Genomic DNA, 15612 nt, shown 5'->3' with positions numbered 1-15612 from the left:
CTTTGTCAGCAATGTAACATTTTACAAACTGTAAATAATTCACGTGTGTTTATGCGTTTGTCTGTGTTCTGGTGTTCAGGTGCTAAAAAAATGCTTGATAGTTTTGGAGGACAATTCAAGTCTTCTCAAACAAAAATGGACTGGAAACACCTCAGAGTCAGTTATGCACATGATAGCCTGCATTACCTACTACCTGTCGAAGGTGTGTCTGCATGTGTATATGTTCAGTTTATGTGCACGCATATGGTAGAAGTTTCCTTGCTCTTGAAAATGTTGTGTAAGAGAGCTGCATGTTAAAAATGACTATTAACTCTGAACTTGCTTTTATTTTGGCAGAGTATGCGTCCATCACATTTTAATGCCATCACATTTAAGAACATGTTTAATTTAATTAACATGACTTAAAATTATGACTTCAATTTTTGTGTCCTCTCCAAATATTACTTAAGTACATTTTCCTACCATGTTTTATACATTTCACTGTATGTATGTACCATATATATTTATAAAATTGTGTTTAGCAAATGCATTAATCGACAGACTTACAGTTCCCAGATACCCAAACCAACTAAGAGCCTTGCACAAAATCATTTCTCATTCTCCCTGGCAAGGCATTACGTGTACTCAGGGAGCATCAGATGGCTGCTGTAGTGATGGACTGTGGTCGCAGGCTCCTCCATGAGGTCTATGATGCCCAGCTGCAGATCAGAAGACTTGAAGCTGTGGGTGTAAGGAACAGTGGAAAAGTGTACATTTATTTCATGATGTATCCTCTCTCTGAGAATTATGTTATATCATGAAATACATGATTCCCACTATATGTTTTTTCTATATATTTTTAGTGACACAAACTGAATAATAATTTGTTCCACTGCTCTTGTGTTTCTCTGTGTGTGTGTGTAGTCTAAGACATATCATATTGCAATCAAGGGTGAAAACATAAGTCTTCAGCTGAAGGCACTGCAATGTCAGAACAACAAGAAGAAAAGAATCACATCTGAAGCAGCTCTCACACCAGACAATGGTAACATGTGGAAACAAAAACACAGATAGACACACACACACACACACACACACACACACACACACACCTGGATCTATAGATTGTTAAGAAATAAAAGAATGTTGAAAGCAAGGTGATTTGTATATAAACAAGTCTTCACTTTTAGCCTTTTTTTTCTAGTAACTTGAGCCGTGTTTGTTGAAAATATGCCAGGATATCTTTTATTTCAATATTTAGGCAACACACCAGTTGACAGAAAGGAATGAAATATAGTAGTATTAATGTATATGTAGTGTAGCATGTATGTGACCTTTTATAATCTATTGTCTACTGTTGGATAATAAATACCACGAAACCTAAAACTGGCATGTAATACACCTCTTTAGGATGACTGAATTTAAGGTAGGCGCAATTGATGATATCGCAGTTACACATAGATCCAAAAAGTATTTTTTCCTAAGATCCACATTCTATATAACTTTATGTGTATGTCTTTTTTCTGTAGAGCTTTCACGCCCACTGACTGGCTGTGAGAAACCTGCCATGTTGTATGAGCTGATCTCTAACAGTAAATTAAAGGATGCCTATCAAGCTGGTAAGTGGCACACACACACATGCTTTTTTAATGAATACTGGTCTTGCTCATTCAGTCTTGTTTTTTTATGTGTATATCTGTGTTCTTCATAGTGATGAAGCTCAGACGCAAGGCGTATTTTGTTGAGTTTGCAGCACTACTTCTCCAGAGAACCATGGAAGAAGGCCACACAGACCTTGTGTTACAGTGGGGGCAAAGCATATTTGAATTTCTCTCCAGGTATGCTTTTATAATATACCCCTTTATTACTTAAGCAAATGTTAAAATTATACATTTCAGCTTTAGTTTAATGATCAGTGTATCCTTTCATTCTCGGATTAATACTGTTATAGTCAAAATGTGAGACAAGTCCTTACTGTCTACTTACTTACTGATCATACTACACTGTTATAAATAGTAGCTGTTTTACATAAATGATTCTCTCTTCATCAGACGTGATGAGGTGATGGGACTGTCCACAAAATGTTTGGAGGGAAAGACTGAGAGTGAAAGAAGAAGCAGTACTCAGAATACAAAAGGAAATGAGCCACCTGAGGTGAAAATACAAATATGCACACTAATACCCTACACATCCATATAGGTGCACAACATACAATATCCTGAACAATTGTTCTTTACATAGTTGAATGTGCTGACAACAAAATCACAGAAATATTATCAATGGAAATTTAATTTATTAATCCATGGAGGTCTGGATTTGGAGTCACACTCAAAATTAAAGTGGGAAAACACACTAAAGGCTGATCCAACTTTGATGTTATGTCCTTCAAACAAGTCAAAATGAGGCTCAGTAGTGTGTGTGGCCTCTACGTGCCTGTATGACCTCCCTACAATGCCTTGGCATGCTACTGATGAGGTGGTCTCCTGAGGGATCTCCTCCCAGACCTGGACTAAAGCATCCGCCAACTCCTGGACAGTCTATGGTGCAACGTGGCGTTGGTGGATGGAGCGAGACATGATGTCCCAGATGTGCTCAATTGGATTCAGGTCTGGGGTACGGGCGGGCCAGTCCATAGCATTGCAGGAACTGCTGACACACTCCAGCCACATGAGGTCTAGCTTTGTCTTGCATTAGGAGGAACCCAGGGCCAACCGCACCAGCATATGGTCTCACAAGGGGTCTGAGGATCTCATCTCGGCACCTAATGGCAGTCAGGCTACCTCTGGCGAGCACATGGAGGGCTGTGCGGCCCCCCAAAGAAATGCCTCCTGATGTACTGGCCTGTCACCTGGTAGCGCCTCTATGCTCTGGACACTATGCTGACAGACACGGCAAACCTTTTTGTCACAGCTCGCATTGATGTGCCATCCTGGATGAGCTGCACTACCTGAGTCACTTGTGTGGGTTGTAGACTCCGTCTCATGCTACCACTAGAGTTAAAGCACCGCCAACATTCAAAAGTGAACAGAACATCAGCCAGAAAGCATAGGAAATGAGAAGTAGTCTGTGGTCACCACCTGCAGAACCACTCCTTTATTGGGGGTGTCTTGCTAATTGCCTATAATTTCTACCTGTTGTCTATTCCTACTAACAGTATATGAAATTGATTGTCAATCAGTGTTGCTTCCTAAGTGGACAGTTTGATTTCACAGAGGTATGACGTGACTTGAAGTTACATTGTGTTGTTTAAGTGTTCCCTTTATTTTTTTTAGCAGTGTATAAATGTTTTGTTTTTTGTAGCAGAACAAGAACACATCTTCTGACGGTGATGCGAGAAAAAAACTAAAGCAGAAAATGCCAAACAAGATGCTTCAGGGAGTGAGAACTAACAGGTAAAGTGTGTGTGTGTCTGGTGTGTTTGTTTGTGTGTATGTGTGTGTGTGTGTGTGTGTTTGTGTGTATGTGTGTGTGTTTATCTATGTGTGTGTGTATTTATCCGTGTGTTTGAGATGTCTGTCTTGGTGGGGGTTTGTGTGTAATTATACTTGTGAGTTCACATAACCACATATGCAGTGGACTTCTCCTCGTGTGTGTAGGGAGATGCAGGCTGTGGAGAACCTGTTAACCATAATGTCGTCTGTGGTGCAACGCCACAAGAAGCAGCTTCAGCTGAGGAGCATGTGCTGCGAGGAGAGAGTGTGGAAGTCTCACCTCAACTACAGCGTTGCTCAAGCCCATTTAGCAATGCTTTACCAGGGCCTGGACGAACTGCATAAAGGAGCCCTACAGCCAAGGTTCACTTACAAGACACACACTACTTCATTTCACCTGGGAGCTATTAATCAGTTACATGTTACATTAACTTGCCGAATGGCTTGCTACAATTGCAGGTCAACACTAAGAAACAGACTGTTGCTGATTGGCCCTGATCAGTATTGCATCATTTTTTGGGAAACATTTAGTGTAGCTTTTGGTATTTGAACTCAGACATCATAGTATTGGTAGTCTTTTTTGCTATTATTAGTGTTAAAAACATAGATCAGGCATGTCAAACTGATTCCCTAAAGGGCCGTGTGGCTGCAGGTTTTTGTTCCAACCTAGGACGAGCACACCAGACCAACCAATCAACATCAAGGGATCACTTAGTTATCAGCTGAAGACTGAGATCAGCTGATTAATTGATTCCAGCCTGGTGTGCTCCTCCTTGGTTGGAACAAAAACCTGCAGCCACATGGCCCTTTATGGAATCAGTTTGACATGACTGACATAGATTATACATATGCAGCATATTCATGGATGTATACCTATAATATTACTTACTGTATGTGCTTTGTTTCAGGTACAGCCAGTTAAATCCTTTGTGTTTCTCTCTGGCCTACTCTGGTGTCCTGGTGCAGAGGAGCTTGCTGCGACAGCAGTCTCCTAAATATGAGGTTGTCTTAGAGAAAGACTCCTCTCACTCTGGTCTAAGGGATGGTGTGGCTGCACATAAAGACAAGAGCAAAAATGATGGTGAGGGAAGTGGCACACTCTGAAAAATTAGAAGAAAAACTATCACCTGGTTTGTGTTTAATTTCTTGTCTCAACCTTTTTCTCCAGTGGTTAGAGCTGATGACTCTGTCACTGAGGAGAGTTGTGAGGAGGGAGAGGACTCCTCTCAAACTGTGGAACAGCAGCTTGAGATGCACAGACACACTGCTGCCTTGCTGCTGGACTCACTTAACAAAGCTGCTTTACATCTCAGAAGGGCCATGGTACAGTGCACACATACATGGACACATGGATACATGCTCACACACACGTATAGAAATACCAACATTACATGTGACGATGTATTGTAAATCAAGCTTTATTAATTTCGTGTTTTGTATGAAAACCACAACAGTGTATTTTTCTGTTGTTCAGTCACATGCTGTACAATATGTTCTATATGTACCATTCATCTTACTTTCAGAACTTGTGCATACTGTATTGTGTTTAATGCATCTATTTTTCATATTTTCCAGGTGTTGGCCCATCGTGGCAGCCACTGGACCACTCTGCAGCATGTGTGTCAGACTGTGTGGGACCAACAGTGCAGAATCACTGTCCTAGTCCAGAGAGCTGCTCACCTTGATCCTCCCTCCCCCATCACAACAGACCACCTGCACGCCAGCTTCACCCCACTACTGGTGCTGGCCACTGACCTAATCATGGACATGCTGAACAAACTAGGGGTAAGCGTCACATGCAGCGGCATACACACACGTAGCTGCTTCTTTAAAAACTCACAGACATAGTTATTCCTTTCTGAAAATGATCAAAAATGAAATCTCTACATTTTAAAGTGTGTTGCTATCTATAGACTCCGAAGTCTCTATCTTTTCGAGCAAAAGCACATTTACAGCTACAAAGGGAACATAACACAGCCCTGTTTGTGACTTTAATCTTCATCCTTGTCCACTAGCTATGGAGTTTGTTTGACGACTTGCCTGAGGAGGAACTAGAGCCCAGTCACCATTTCACAGCTCCGCTGGATGACAGCACCCAAGTGGACCTGCATTGGGTCCGCACCTTGGTGTTGCACACTCTGGAGCACCTCCATGACAGTGGCAAATGGGAAATCCTGGCCCACTTTGCCTTACTTTTCAATTCATACACACAGTGAGTGAGACAGATTTTTTTAGACTATATTGCAATCATGAAGCTTTAAGTGCAGCTACAATTTAACTATAACAACAGATTTGACTAGTAACATTCAAGGGAGACAGATATTAGCTAAGATTAGGAGCAAGTTCATGTCATTAACGAAATTTGAATAATGCTTTTGAATTTAAAGACTTATGATACCATAAAAACAGCTCACAAACTTACTTGCTATGCACACTTACTTTAGTGTAATCTGCATACATCATTGGAGAAGCATTTAATAAACATATTAAGTGAATTTGAACACAAATCACTGCTCTGTTAACATTGCTATATTTTGCTTATTAATCAGTTTGTAAATCTGGATTGAAGAGTCACCTAGAGCATGCATGTGTGCGTGCGTTTGTGTGCCTGCATCTGTATGTCTATCCCAGGGACCGTTATGCCTTGATCGTAACTCCTCTACTAGTCCATGCTCAGAGGAGACTGCTTGAAAGGATTAGTTCTTTTGGAGGACCTGCAGTCCCACAACCACACCACATCAAGACACAGAAGGCCACTGGCACGGAGGTAGCACTTACAGTACTATGTACAGAAACATTCTCAAGTGTAACAACCAAGAATAGAAGAATTTTATTGAAAACCATGGGGTATTTGAATACATTGCAAGATAAAAGAAATACCAAGCTAATTTTCAAGCATTTCTGTGTGTATTTTTCCTTTTTGACTTTTGTTTGTGATTCTATATTTTATCTGAGTATTCTTCCATAAAAAGTAAAAAAACTGAAATCAGGTGATAATGTCTTGAGGGCTTGTACAGTTATCATTTAGCACCATAGAATCTAGAAACATATTTACATCATTTCTCACAGTTCGCCAGATAGTTATTTATCTCTTTTGCATACACTTATGTGTATTGTACTATATGTGTAATTATGTGGTGCTTTTTCTTCAGGTGACGTACAAGAGCTACGCAGGCTCCCATCTGCTCAGTGGGTGGACCCCTCACCCTGCACAGCAACTAACCATTTGCAAAAATGCAGCAGTCAGAAACTCCACTCCTCCACATGCCACTGATCTTAAAGGTTTGTACATCATCATCCTTCATAGGCATCATCATCATCCTCATTTCACATCATGTCAAAATATTTCAGTCACACAAACTTTGTTTGTTGGCAGTAATAAATGATTATGCTGTCCTACAAGTGAAATGATCCAAATGTTTAAAAAATATCATAAGAATGGTCACAATTGTGCAAAATAACCAAATTCTTATGTAGAGCAGATAGTACAGAAGCTGAAACAAGTTTGGACAGATTGCGTTGGCATGTATAATATTTTCATGTTTCTGTGTCTCAGGTGCAGAGATGCGGCACTCCATGTCTCTTGTGTGCGTTCCTCTGGATGTAGAAGACACACTGAACTATTACCGTCAAGCTCTTGAGAGAAGACCACATTGTCTTCAAGTCTTCCATCATAGTCGCTCATTATTACTGCTACTTCTGGCATACACACAGCCATGTGAGTTCAGTGATGACTGAGTGAACACACTCCCACGCATACTCATGCAACAACAGTTTGAAACTCTGACTGTTTACACCGCTTGCTTCTCTCTCCAGGCTTTGCGACACAGTTGCAGCACTGTCAGAGCAGAAGTCTCAGCCATTCCGCCAGCCTGGTTAATTTCAGTCCCATAGTTAGGCCCACTCCAAACATCCAACCTTGTGACCTGACCGAGGAGGAATACAGTACTCCAAGTGCTCTTTACAGCCTCCCTATCAGCCCTGACCACATGCCGACTGTCACCGCTGCATACTCCACCTCCATTAGTAAGAGCACAAAAAACTTCTGCAAGTTATCACTATGTGGGAGACTGAGTAAGATGCATTGTAGAGAGTACCAGTGGTTGAGTATAACTGTACTTAAGTACAATTTGGCGTACTTGTACTTTACTCAAGTATTTCCATTTTATTTTTACTTCATGCTTATACGCCACTACATCTGAAAGGCAAATATTGTACTTTTTACATCATCACTACATTTATTTGGCTCTTGAAGTTATTAGTCACTTTTTGCATAAAAAACACAAAGTATCGTATGCTTATATGATAGTATACTGTACTACACTACTAATCTACAGCACTATACAAAGCATCTAAAGCCACATTGTACTCCAATGTTAAAAAACGATTCATATGTATTTTTTAGTAATAAAAACAGAATAGCATAATATTCTATGATATAACACTGTGAAAGAAGTACATTTTTCTCATAATGCTTATGGACTTTTAGTCAAGTAACATTCTGAATTCAGGATTTTTAATTGTAATGGGGTACTTCTACTTTTACTGTAAAGGAACTGAGTACTTCTTGCACCACTGGAGAATACCAGCAGACTACATGACAAGTTAAGAGCATGGAATATCTGGATTTGTATGTGTCAGGCTGTCAGGATCATAAAGGTCTTACTTTTCCTTCCCATGTTTATCAAACTTTTCTTTAGAGTATCTCCAGGCCAATGGTCATGACTCCCTCAGAGTTCTGGCACTGCATGAAATGGGAAACCTACAGTTCTACAATGGAAGCACACGGTTAGAATCTGTTGGCTGAGTGTGTATGTGTTGAAGCATGCCTACAGTTTACATATTTACCTGTACTTATAAAAAAAAGAGTCTGTATGTTGAGCTTTTTGTGATTTTCCTAATATTTTTAGAATAATCGTGTTTGTGATTGTGTTTTTCTCTCCAGGGCAGCACACTCATACTGGAGTAAAGCTGTAGATTGTGCCTTACAGAACTCAGGCACTGTGGAGAAATGGAATGGTGTTTCCTTTGGGGGCGGTTCCCTGCAGCAAACCTTGAAACGGTCTGGCATTTGGGGATGTCTGCAGGCTGCTGCACTCACTGCTAAGATTGCACAGTAAGTTTCAGTAAGGTTTGTAATTGATTTGATGTGGCATTTTTTGTGTGTTGCAAACATACACTCTTAAAACTTACCTGCTCCTGCGGGATGTGGTTTGATCTACAGGCATATCTTCACTTCTGATATCAGCCAGCGGACCAAGTGCTGTCTCCTATCTGCTCACCTCTTTAAGGTAATAGCTCCCTTTCCAATCTCTCTCCTCATAAACATGGTTGTTACTTTTGTTGCTGAATGCTGTATTGAGAAAATGATCATGTGAGAGGTTTTTTGCTCACATGACTGTATACTCACTGAGTGTATAACCTCTTCCCTAGTGTGTGCTGTGTTGCTCCCTGGCTCAGCCCCAGGCCGACCTCCAGTATGCCTCTCACAGCATCCCAGATGAACTGCTCCCTGGAGTTGACCTGTTCTCTGAAGCCCAAAGGGTTCACCTCGGCACCACTGTAACCAGCCTTAACTTTATCTGCCACTGGCTTTTCACCACAGGCTACTACATCACGGTACTCACATAAACACTGTCTGTCTGTCCTCATTTTGGGCTGCAATGTTCAAGATAAACAGTTTGCTAATTATTAAATTGTGTTTGTAATTTCAGGTACTGCCAATACTAGCCCTTTACCTACATTTTGTGGGAACTGTGTGCAGAGATTTTCAATGCACTGTTGAGGGAAAAATACTTAAGGTGAGCATTTGTGTTGTCTATATTTACATGTAAATGTTTTTCCTCTCATGGTCCAGGTGGAGTATTTAGTCTCTTGTTGTTGGTGTTTTCTGCAGATACGTGCCCTGACCGAACTGTGTTTGTTTACTGAAGCTGTAAAGGAATCAGTTCAGCTCACGCAAGGAACAGGGGTCCTTCTGCCTGATGGACACTACATTGCCAAAGACAATATCCAAGTATGAACACACACACATATATTCCTTTTTTGCCTTATTCTCTTTTGGTCTAGTGTTTATTATACTGTAAATCTTCCATCTTTCATGGAATATGTGAACACATTGGTTGTTTGCCTGCCACCATCTTGGGGAGATGTCTGTACCTGTGATTTCAGATCTAATTTAAATATCAGTGGGAGACAGACTGTACAGTGCTTCTGCAACACTGTCATGTTGGCTTTGCTAAATATTTGTCCTTGTCACAAAGTCTGCCTCAGTCCTGTTTCTGCCTCATCCTTCCTCCCTGTCTCCTTTCAGTCACCTCTCTCTCTTTCCCCACTCCCATGCATTTTCTTCCTATCATTGTCATTCTCCTCTCATCCACCAGATGCCCTCAGACTTTTCCACCTTCTCTTATCTGACCTTCAATAACCCCTACCCCTACCCCAGGTCTAGTCACCCAACCTTCCCCGCCCATCTACTCACCTCTTCCTACTTTCTCTCATCAGCCCTGCTGTTACCTGACCTTCAGCACCCACTCACTCACTTGCGTAGTATACTTTTTGCATCAGATTTGCATCTGGGTCCTTTCCCTATTGGTGCTCTACAGAATCCCTGTGACAGTTCTCATATATATATATATATATATATATATATATATATATATATATATATATATATATATATATATATATATATATATATATATATATATATATATATATATATATATATATATATATGTGTGTGTGTAGTAAATTGTGCTTATTGTGCAGCCTGTGAAGATATTCTACAACAACAAGTCTCTTCTGGACAATGTTGAGGTAATTTCTAATTTCTATCTAGGATTTCTTTAGATTCCTGAATACAATCTGTCACATAAATCATTTTCTTCAAAGGAATAACCCTACTCCCACAGTTTGTATTGTGCAGGGGCAATTTCTTTTTATCTGCTTTTAGCATATCAGAATCAACTCAACTGACTACCTTCCAGACTAGTTCAAAAACAGCAGTCCAGATCCATCAGATACACTAACATGAATACACTGTCGCAGATATACATGTAGAAATACTTAGACACCTCTCAACTTGTAGGCAAAATAAATGCTATATTGACTTGTTTTTTGTCTCTGTGCTGCTGTTTCAGCTTTAAAGTTTAACAAATTAACAAGTACATATTGGTTTTTGCAAAGAGATTCTTTCTAAATTTGTTTACTAAATGGATTCCTTGTGAGTTTAATATGTGTGTATGTGGTGCTTGTGGTTAGGCTTTGGAAGAACTTGTGAACTGTGACTTTGCTCCAGAGGTCCGCACGCTGTATGGCTCCACATTGTGCCTCCGATTCAATCTTGCTCGTATTCAACTCATCCTGGCACTCAGTAACACCGTGCATGGCCCTCCTGTGCCAGGTCTGTGAGCGAGAACACTTTCTTGTTTCTGTTACTCATGCTGGGTTTGTTGTTTGGATTATGTAATGTCTCTCTTTGAGTGTATTGAACCAAAAAAGTTTAATTGGTGCAAGAACATTGGGAAAACTGACTGGCATAGGAATACCCTTTTTATGTTATCAGTTTCTCCAGGTATCAGCATCCAAGAGAGCTGTGTGTGTTGGATAAACATGCCTCACTGCTTCAGAAAATAGAAACAATTTGTCTTCAGGGTTTCTATGTAGTGGTAGTGGGGCAAATTGTTAAAGGTCATTTTACGTTTCTTTAATGAGTAACCACCTTTAGTCTCATAGGGCTAAAATTAAAGTCTGTCACTGTATCATGTGGATGTATTTGCATATACACTGGCCTGTAAGACTTACCCTTTTCCATTATGTTCATCATTTTAATCACACTGTGCTGTTCATGTTCACTTTAAATACAACTTATTTGAATTCATTCTTAAAGAATGTGGATAAAACAGTTGTTCATGCACAAAGTGGAAATGCCTTGCAGATTCTTTTGAAGGGGAAGCTCATTCGATGAACTCAAGACACTATGAACAGGACCAGCTGGAGACTGAGGGCTCCTGTCTGAACACAGAAGAGCCAAAAGTGCTGACTTTTGATACAGAGAAGGAGAAACTCACTCTGGAAAGGATAAAGGTCATACTTCTTTGTGATTTTTTAGTAGATCTTTGCTTCAGGGATTTGCCACCCAATGTAATTTCTACATTGAACTGGTTTAACAGTATACTTGGCACCTTACAGTCAATATGTAGCAACCTTTTTTTTCCTTTTCGTTTATGCCAACTTGCCCATATCTGTCACCTCCTCTGTTGTAGTACCTTTTGCTAGAAGGAGCGTCCTCCTTGTTTCACTCAACTTCGCAGCAGCTCTTATCCCAGTCCTGTAGTGAAATGGAGAACCTGGAGCTGTCAATAGAGTCCAATCTACTGAAGGCCAACCTGTACCTACAGCAAGGACATGCTGCACTTAGGTACAGCGGCCTTATCCTTCTGTACTGTTTGTGCATGTGTTTACATGCTTACATTTGTATATCCTGGGTATGCTAACCATTTTAACATTCTCCTCCAGTTCTGAGATGGCAGCATCATCCTTGATGCTGTTGCAGACATCTCCTGTAACCATGAGAGGATCCATACCTGGCTCTCAGAAACCTGCATCTGAGCTCCCAAATGCCAAGACTGGAAGTGAATGGGTAGCATGTTAATTTAAATTAGCTACAGAGTCATACAGGTTGTTTTTGGAACAAAACTCAAACATATAAAATCTCTCTCTGTGTACTGTGTGGTAAACATTACAGAACCTGACAACATTACAACCAACAGAACCACCTGTATTTAAACTGCCTGAAAGTGGCACCTCTGTGTGTGTTAGCAGCTGAAATGTAATAATATAATCGGTAACACACATTTGTCTATACTGAGTTCACCTTTTCAGTAGATTGTTCACATAATTCAACAGCATAGCACAACCGTTATTCTCACATCCAAAATTCACTGATGTAACCAAAACACTTCATACATTTCTCAGAATCATTTGTCGTACCTGAGCACTGATATTTGTCTCCCAACAGTAAGACCATGCCAGTGAACAGGTGAATATATAAATGAAAACCACACCCCTCACCATCACCGGAAACGACCATAAACACAAGAAACTGCGCAACCAAAACAAAAAATAAATGTGCAATCTAACACTCAATTTGGCTCCTGCAGCATGTCTTATTGCATGTCTTCATCCTTGGCAATCTATTTAGCATTTTTTGCATCCAAGAGGGACATCTGGTCATGTGGCTGGTGGTCACAAACTTTCAACCTCCTCATGGAGGTTCCATTGTCCATTTTCCTCACAAGTCTTTCCTTGAGGTCATCAAGGAATGAAAATAGGTGTTGTGTGTCCATATTAGGAATTAATGTATTTTTATTTTCTTAGCTCTTCTTATATGTAACAGAATGTAGCAAATTGCAGTCTAATTTACAGTAATTTTATGTGTTTTTACAATATTATGTAGATGCAAAATGGAGTGTAGATACACAGTACAGTTTTTGTGTTGGAGTTTGAGTTAGAACACAGTTAATCAGCTATTAAAGATGTGGTGACTGAAAGAGTTTCATGTGAAAGCAATGAATAGTGATCCATCCATCCATCCATCCATGACTTCTCTTGTGCTGACTGTATGAAGAGTTTTGAAAAAATGAGCTCTGTATTGAGTAATGTTTGTAACCAATTTTGTAAAAACACATAAAACCCAAAACTATGCATATAACCATGCTACGGCAGTAGAACGGTGACTGATTGTACATTGTGTATGTATGCATGTGTTATATCCTGTCCACAGGGAACTAAAGGTTTCAGTGTGTCAAACCCAATGCATGGAGACTGTCCCAGAGCAGTTGAAGTCAGTGAGAGAGTTGGAGTTTATCTGTGGCTGCGCTGCCGCCTGGCTCTGGTCCGCAGCCTGGTTGCACATGTTCCTGGCACTGCTACCTTTTCCCCAGGTTAGTTCATGCATTGTACTGCTGCCTCTTTTTTTGCTGAGTGGTGCATTATTAGCGAAAACAATTCAATTAATCAATCTTCTCCCCCTTTGCAAAATTGTATTGGGTGCACACTTGACAAACACAGGACTGCTTTGTGTTGTTCCTTTACATGGTTTTGCAAAACAAGGCTTGTTATGTTGAGAGTGGCAGAAGTTTTGAGTTTTGCAAATTGAGAAGTGAAATATTTTCAGCACTGTCTTCATTAGCACTATTTAAGTTATTGATACAGTGATTAATATTAGGTATTAATTCTTTGTGGATGTTTGTGTGTGTGTGTGTGTGTGTCTGTAAGGTAAAAACATAAACGAGGAGGCAGCTCGGGTTTTACAGGAGGGTCTTGATGAATGTATACGATGGGGAGACCTTGATATTCAAGCCCTTTTGATGGTTGAAGGTGCAGAATTAGAAGCAAAGAGAGGCAAAACTGATGACAGCATGGACATGCTTCAGGTACCAACACGCACACACACACACACACACAAAGATCGATGCGGCTGAACTTATTTCTGTCTTCACTGATTCTTCTTAATTTCATTTTCAAGTTGGAAAAAATCAGAGTGATTCTGACTCAATTCAAGATTTGGACATGTCAGTTACGCTGTCTTTTAGAGGACCAGCAGGAAAGCTGGTCATGTTATCCTGTGTTCCTGTGTTCAGCCATGTCAGATAGACTGAAACACGGCTGTGTGAAGGCAGAGTGGGCGCTGACTTCAGTCTCTGCTGTGATCTACTGAGTCTGAGAGTACCTCTTTGTTTGACTGTGTCCTCATTGTGATAGTGTAGATTGAACTCTGAACATCAAACATATGACTATTTTACCTGTATGTGTTTCCAAAATATTGTTTTTAGAAAAACAGTCTAGTTCCGCATCGCAGTTATGTATTTTGTTAATGGACAAATTTTGTTTTTAGATAGATATATTATGTGAAACAAGCGATGTTTGAGCTAAAGATTACATCGAGCTAGCCAGGAGTCGAACCTAGAATCTTCTGATCCGTAGTCAGACGCGTTATCCATTGCGCCACTAGCCCTATGCGTAGCTGTTTTTGTGGGACCAGCTGTGTTCTCATAGCATGCCATGCAAACAGCCAAGGGCTTATGCTTCGTAGGTAAGTGTGGAGAACACTGCTGAATCTGAAAATGTGTGGCCTTCCACAGGAAAATTGTTGAGCCATCCAGTTTCAAATCATGTGATCTGAAGCAGGGGCTGGAGGATGTAAAAGGTCACGTTTTTCGTGCTGCCGTGACCCGGATTCGAACCGGGGTTGCTGCGGCCACAACGCAGAGTACTAACCACTATACGATCACGGCCACATGTGTTACATCTTTGTTGTACTGAGTGTCTCCTCGTTGTGAAATTGTAGTTTGAGCTTTGGACGTCAGAGTAAACTATTTTACCCCTATGTGTTTCCAAACTGTTGTGTTGGACACGAGAACCAAGTTCCACACAAGCTTTGCCTGTTGCTGCTGTGTATGTTCTTCATGCACAAATTTTTACATTTTGCTTGTCAGGGAAAGTTGGTCAGAAAGTATCATCCATGTATCCATGGCACCACTGGCCCGACGCACAGTCACATGTGGGACCAGCTGTGTTCTCACAGCATGGCATGCAACATTCAAGGGCTTGTACTTTGAAGATAAATGTGGAGAACACAGGCCGAATCCAGAAATGTGGGGCCTTACACAGGAATGTTGTGGAGGTTACCAGTGTAGCCGCAACAAGCTGTGCAGGTTATTCACAAATACATTTTGCATTTCAAACAAGGGTAATTAGCAGTTACCTGTAAATTCAGGAGACACTTCATCTGATTGGGTGCGATGGCTTTCAGGTCAGGCTGGAATCCAATTTCGGAATCATTCGGCACTTTGCAGCTGTATATTTACATTGACGCGCAGTTTGTAGTCAAGTATGTGAAACAAGCGATGTTTTAAGCTAAAGATTACATCGAGCTAGCCAGGAGTCGAACCTAGAATCTTCTGATCCGTAGTCAGACGCGTTATCCATTGCGCCACTAGCCCTATGCGTAGCTGTTTTTGTGGGACCAGCTGTGTTCTCATAGCATGCCATGCAAACAGCCAAGGGCTAATGCTTCGTAGGTAAGTGTGGAGAACACTGCTGAATCTGAAAATGTGTGGCCTTCCACAGGAAAATTGTTGAGCCATCCAGTTTCAAATCATGTGATCTGAAGCAGGGGCCGGAGGATGTAAAAGGT

General features: G+C 40.7%; 1 protein-coding gene and 3 non-coding genes across 4 annotated transcripts in view; 1 reads left to right on the top strand and 3 right to left on the bottom strand.

Annotated features, from left to right (window-relative positions):
• Positions 1-15612, top strand: part of LOC121617478 (cilia- and flagella-associated protein 54-like) — a 35819-nt gene that overhangs the window by 9330 nt on the left and 10877 nt on the right. Inside the window, exons 26-54 of the mRNA XM_041952672.1 lie at positions 80-202; positions 612-728; positions 904-1024; positions 1509-1598; positions 1691-1817; positions 2031-2133; positions 3280-3371; positions 3576-3773; positions 4319-4491; positions 4579-4733; positions 4986-5195; positions 5426-5622; positions 6042-6177; positions 6563-6692; positions 6967-7128; positions 7227-7436; positions 8111-8198; positions 8356-8526; positions 8635-8701; positions 8844-9029; positions 9125-9211; positions 9307-9426; positions 10182-10229; positions 10674-10815; positions 11350-11498; positions 11678-11832; positions 11931-12057; positions 13198-13357; positions 13692-13849. Of these exons, the coding sequence (XP_041808606.1) occupies positions 80-202; positions 612-728; positions 904-1024; positions 1509-1598; positions 1691-1817; positions 2031-2133; positions 3280-3371; positions 3576-3773; positions 4319-4491; positions 4579-4733; positions 4986-5195; positions 5426-5622; positions 6042-6177; positions 6563-6692; positions 6967-7128; positions 7227-7436; positions 8111-8198; positions 8356-8526; positions 8635-8701; positions 8844-9029; positions 9125-9211; positions 9307-9426; positions 10182-10229; positions 10674-10815; positions 11350-11498; positions 11678-11832; positions 11931-12057; positions 13198-13357; positions 13692-13849 (4002 nt within the window). The remainder of the gene's footprint in view (positions 1-79; positions 203-611; positions 729-903; positions 1025-1508; positions 1599-1690; positions 1818-2030; positions 2134-3279; positions 3372-3575; positions 3774-4318; positions 4492-4578; positions 4734-4985; positions 5196-5425; positions 5623-6041; positions 6178-6562; positions 6693-6966; positions 7129-7226; positions 7437-8110; positions 8199-8355; positions 8527-8634; positions 8702-8843; positions 9030-9124; positions 9212-9306; positions 9427-10181; positions 10230-10673; positions 10816-11349; positions 11499-11677; positions 11833-11930; positions 12058-13197; positions 13358-13691; positions 13850-15612) is intronic.
• On the bottom strand, positions 14358-14430 carry trnar-acg. Its single transcript has one exon. It is a non-coding gene; the product is annotated as a tRNA-Arg (tRNA).
• Positions 14639-14710, bottom strand: trnah-gug. The gene has a single exon. It is a non-coding gene; the product is annotated as a tRNA-His (tRNA).
• trnar-acg lies at positions 15346-15418 on the bottom strand. Its single transcript has one exon. It is a non-coding gene; the product is annotated as a tRNA-Arg (tRNA).

This window comes from Chelmon rostratus, chromosome 14 (genome assembly GCF_017976325.1).
Source record: "Chelmon rostratus isolate fCheRos1 chromosome 14, fCheRos1.pri, whole genome shotgun sequence".
Classification (NCBI taxonomy): Eukaryota; Metazoa; Chordata; class Actinopteri; order Chaetodontiformes; family Chaetodontidae; genus Chelmon; species Chelmon rostratus.
The sequence above is the reverse complement of the archived record's forward strand: the minus strand, read 5'-3'. Positions and strand labels throughout refer to the sequence as shown.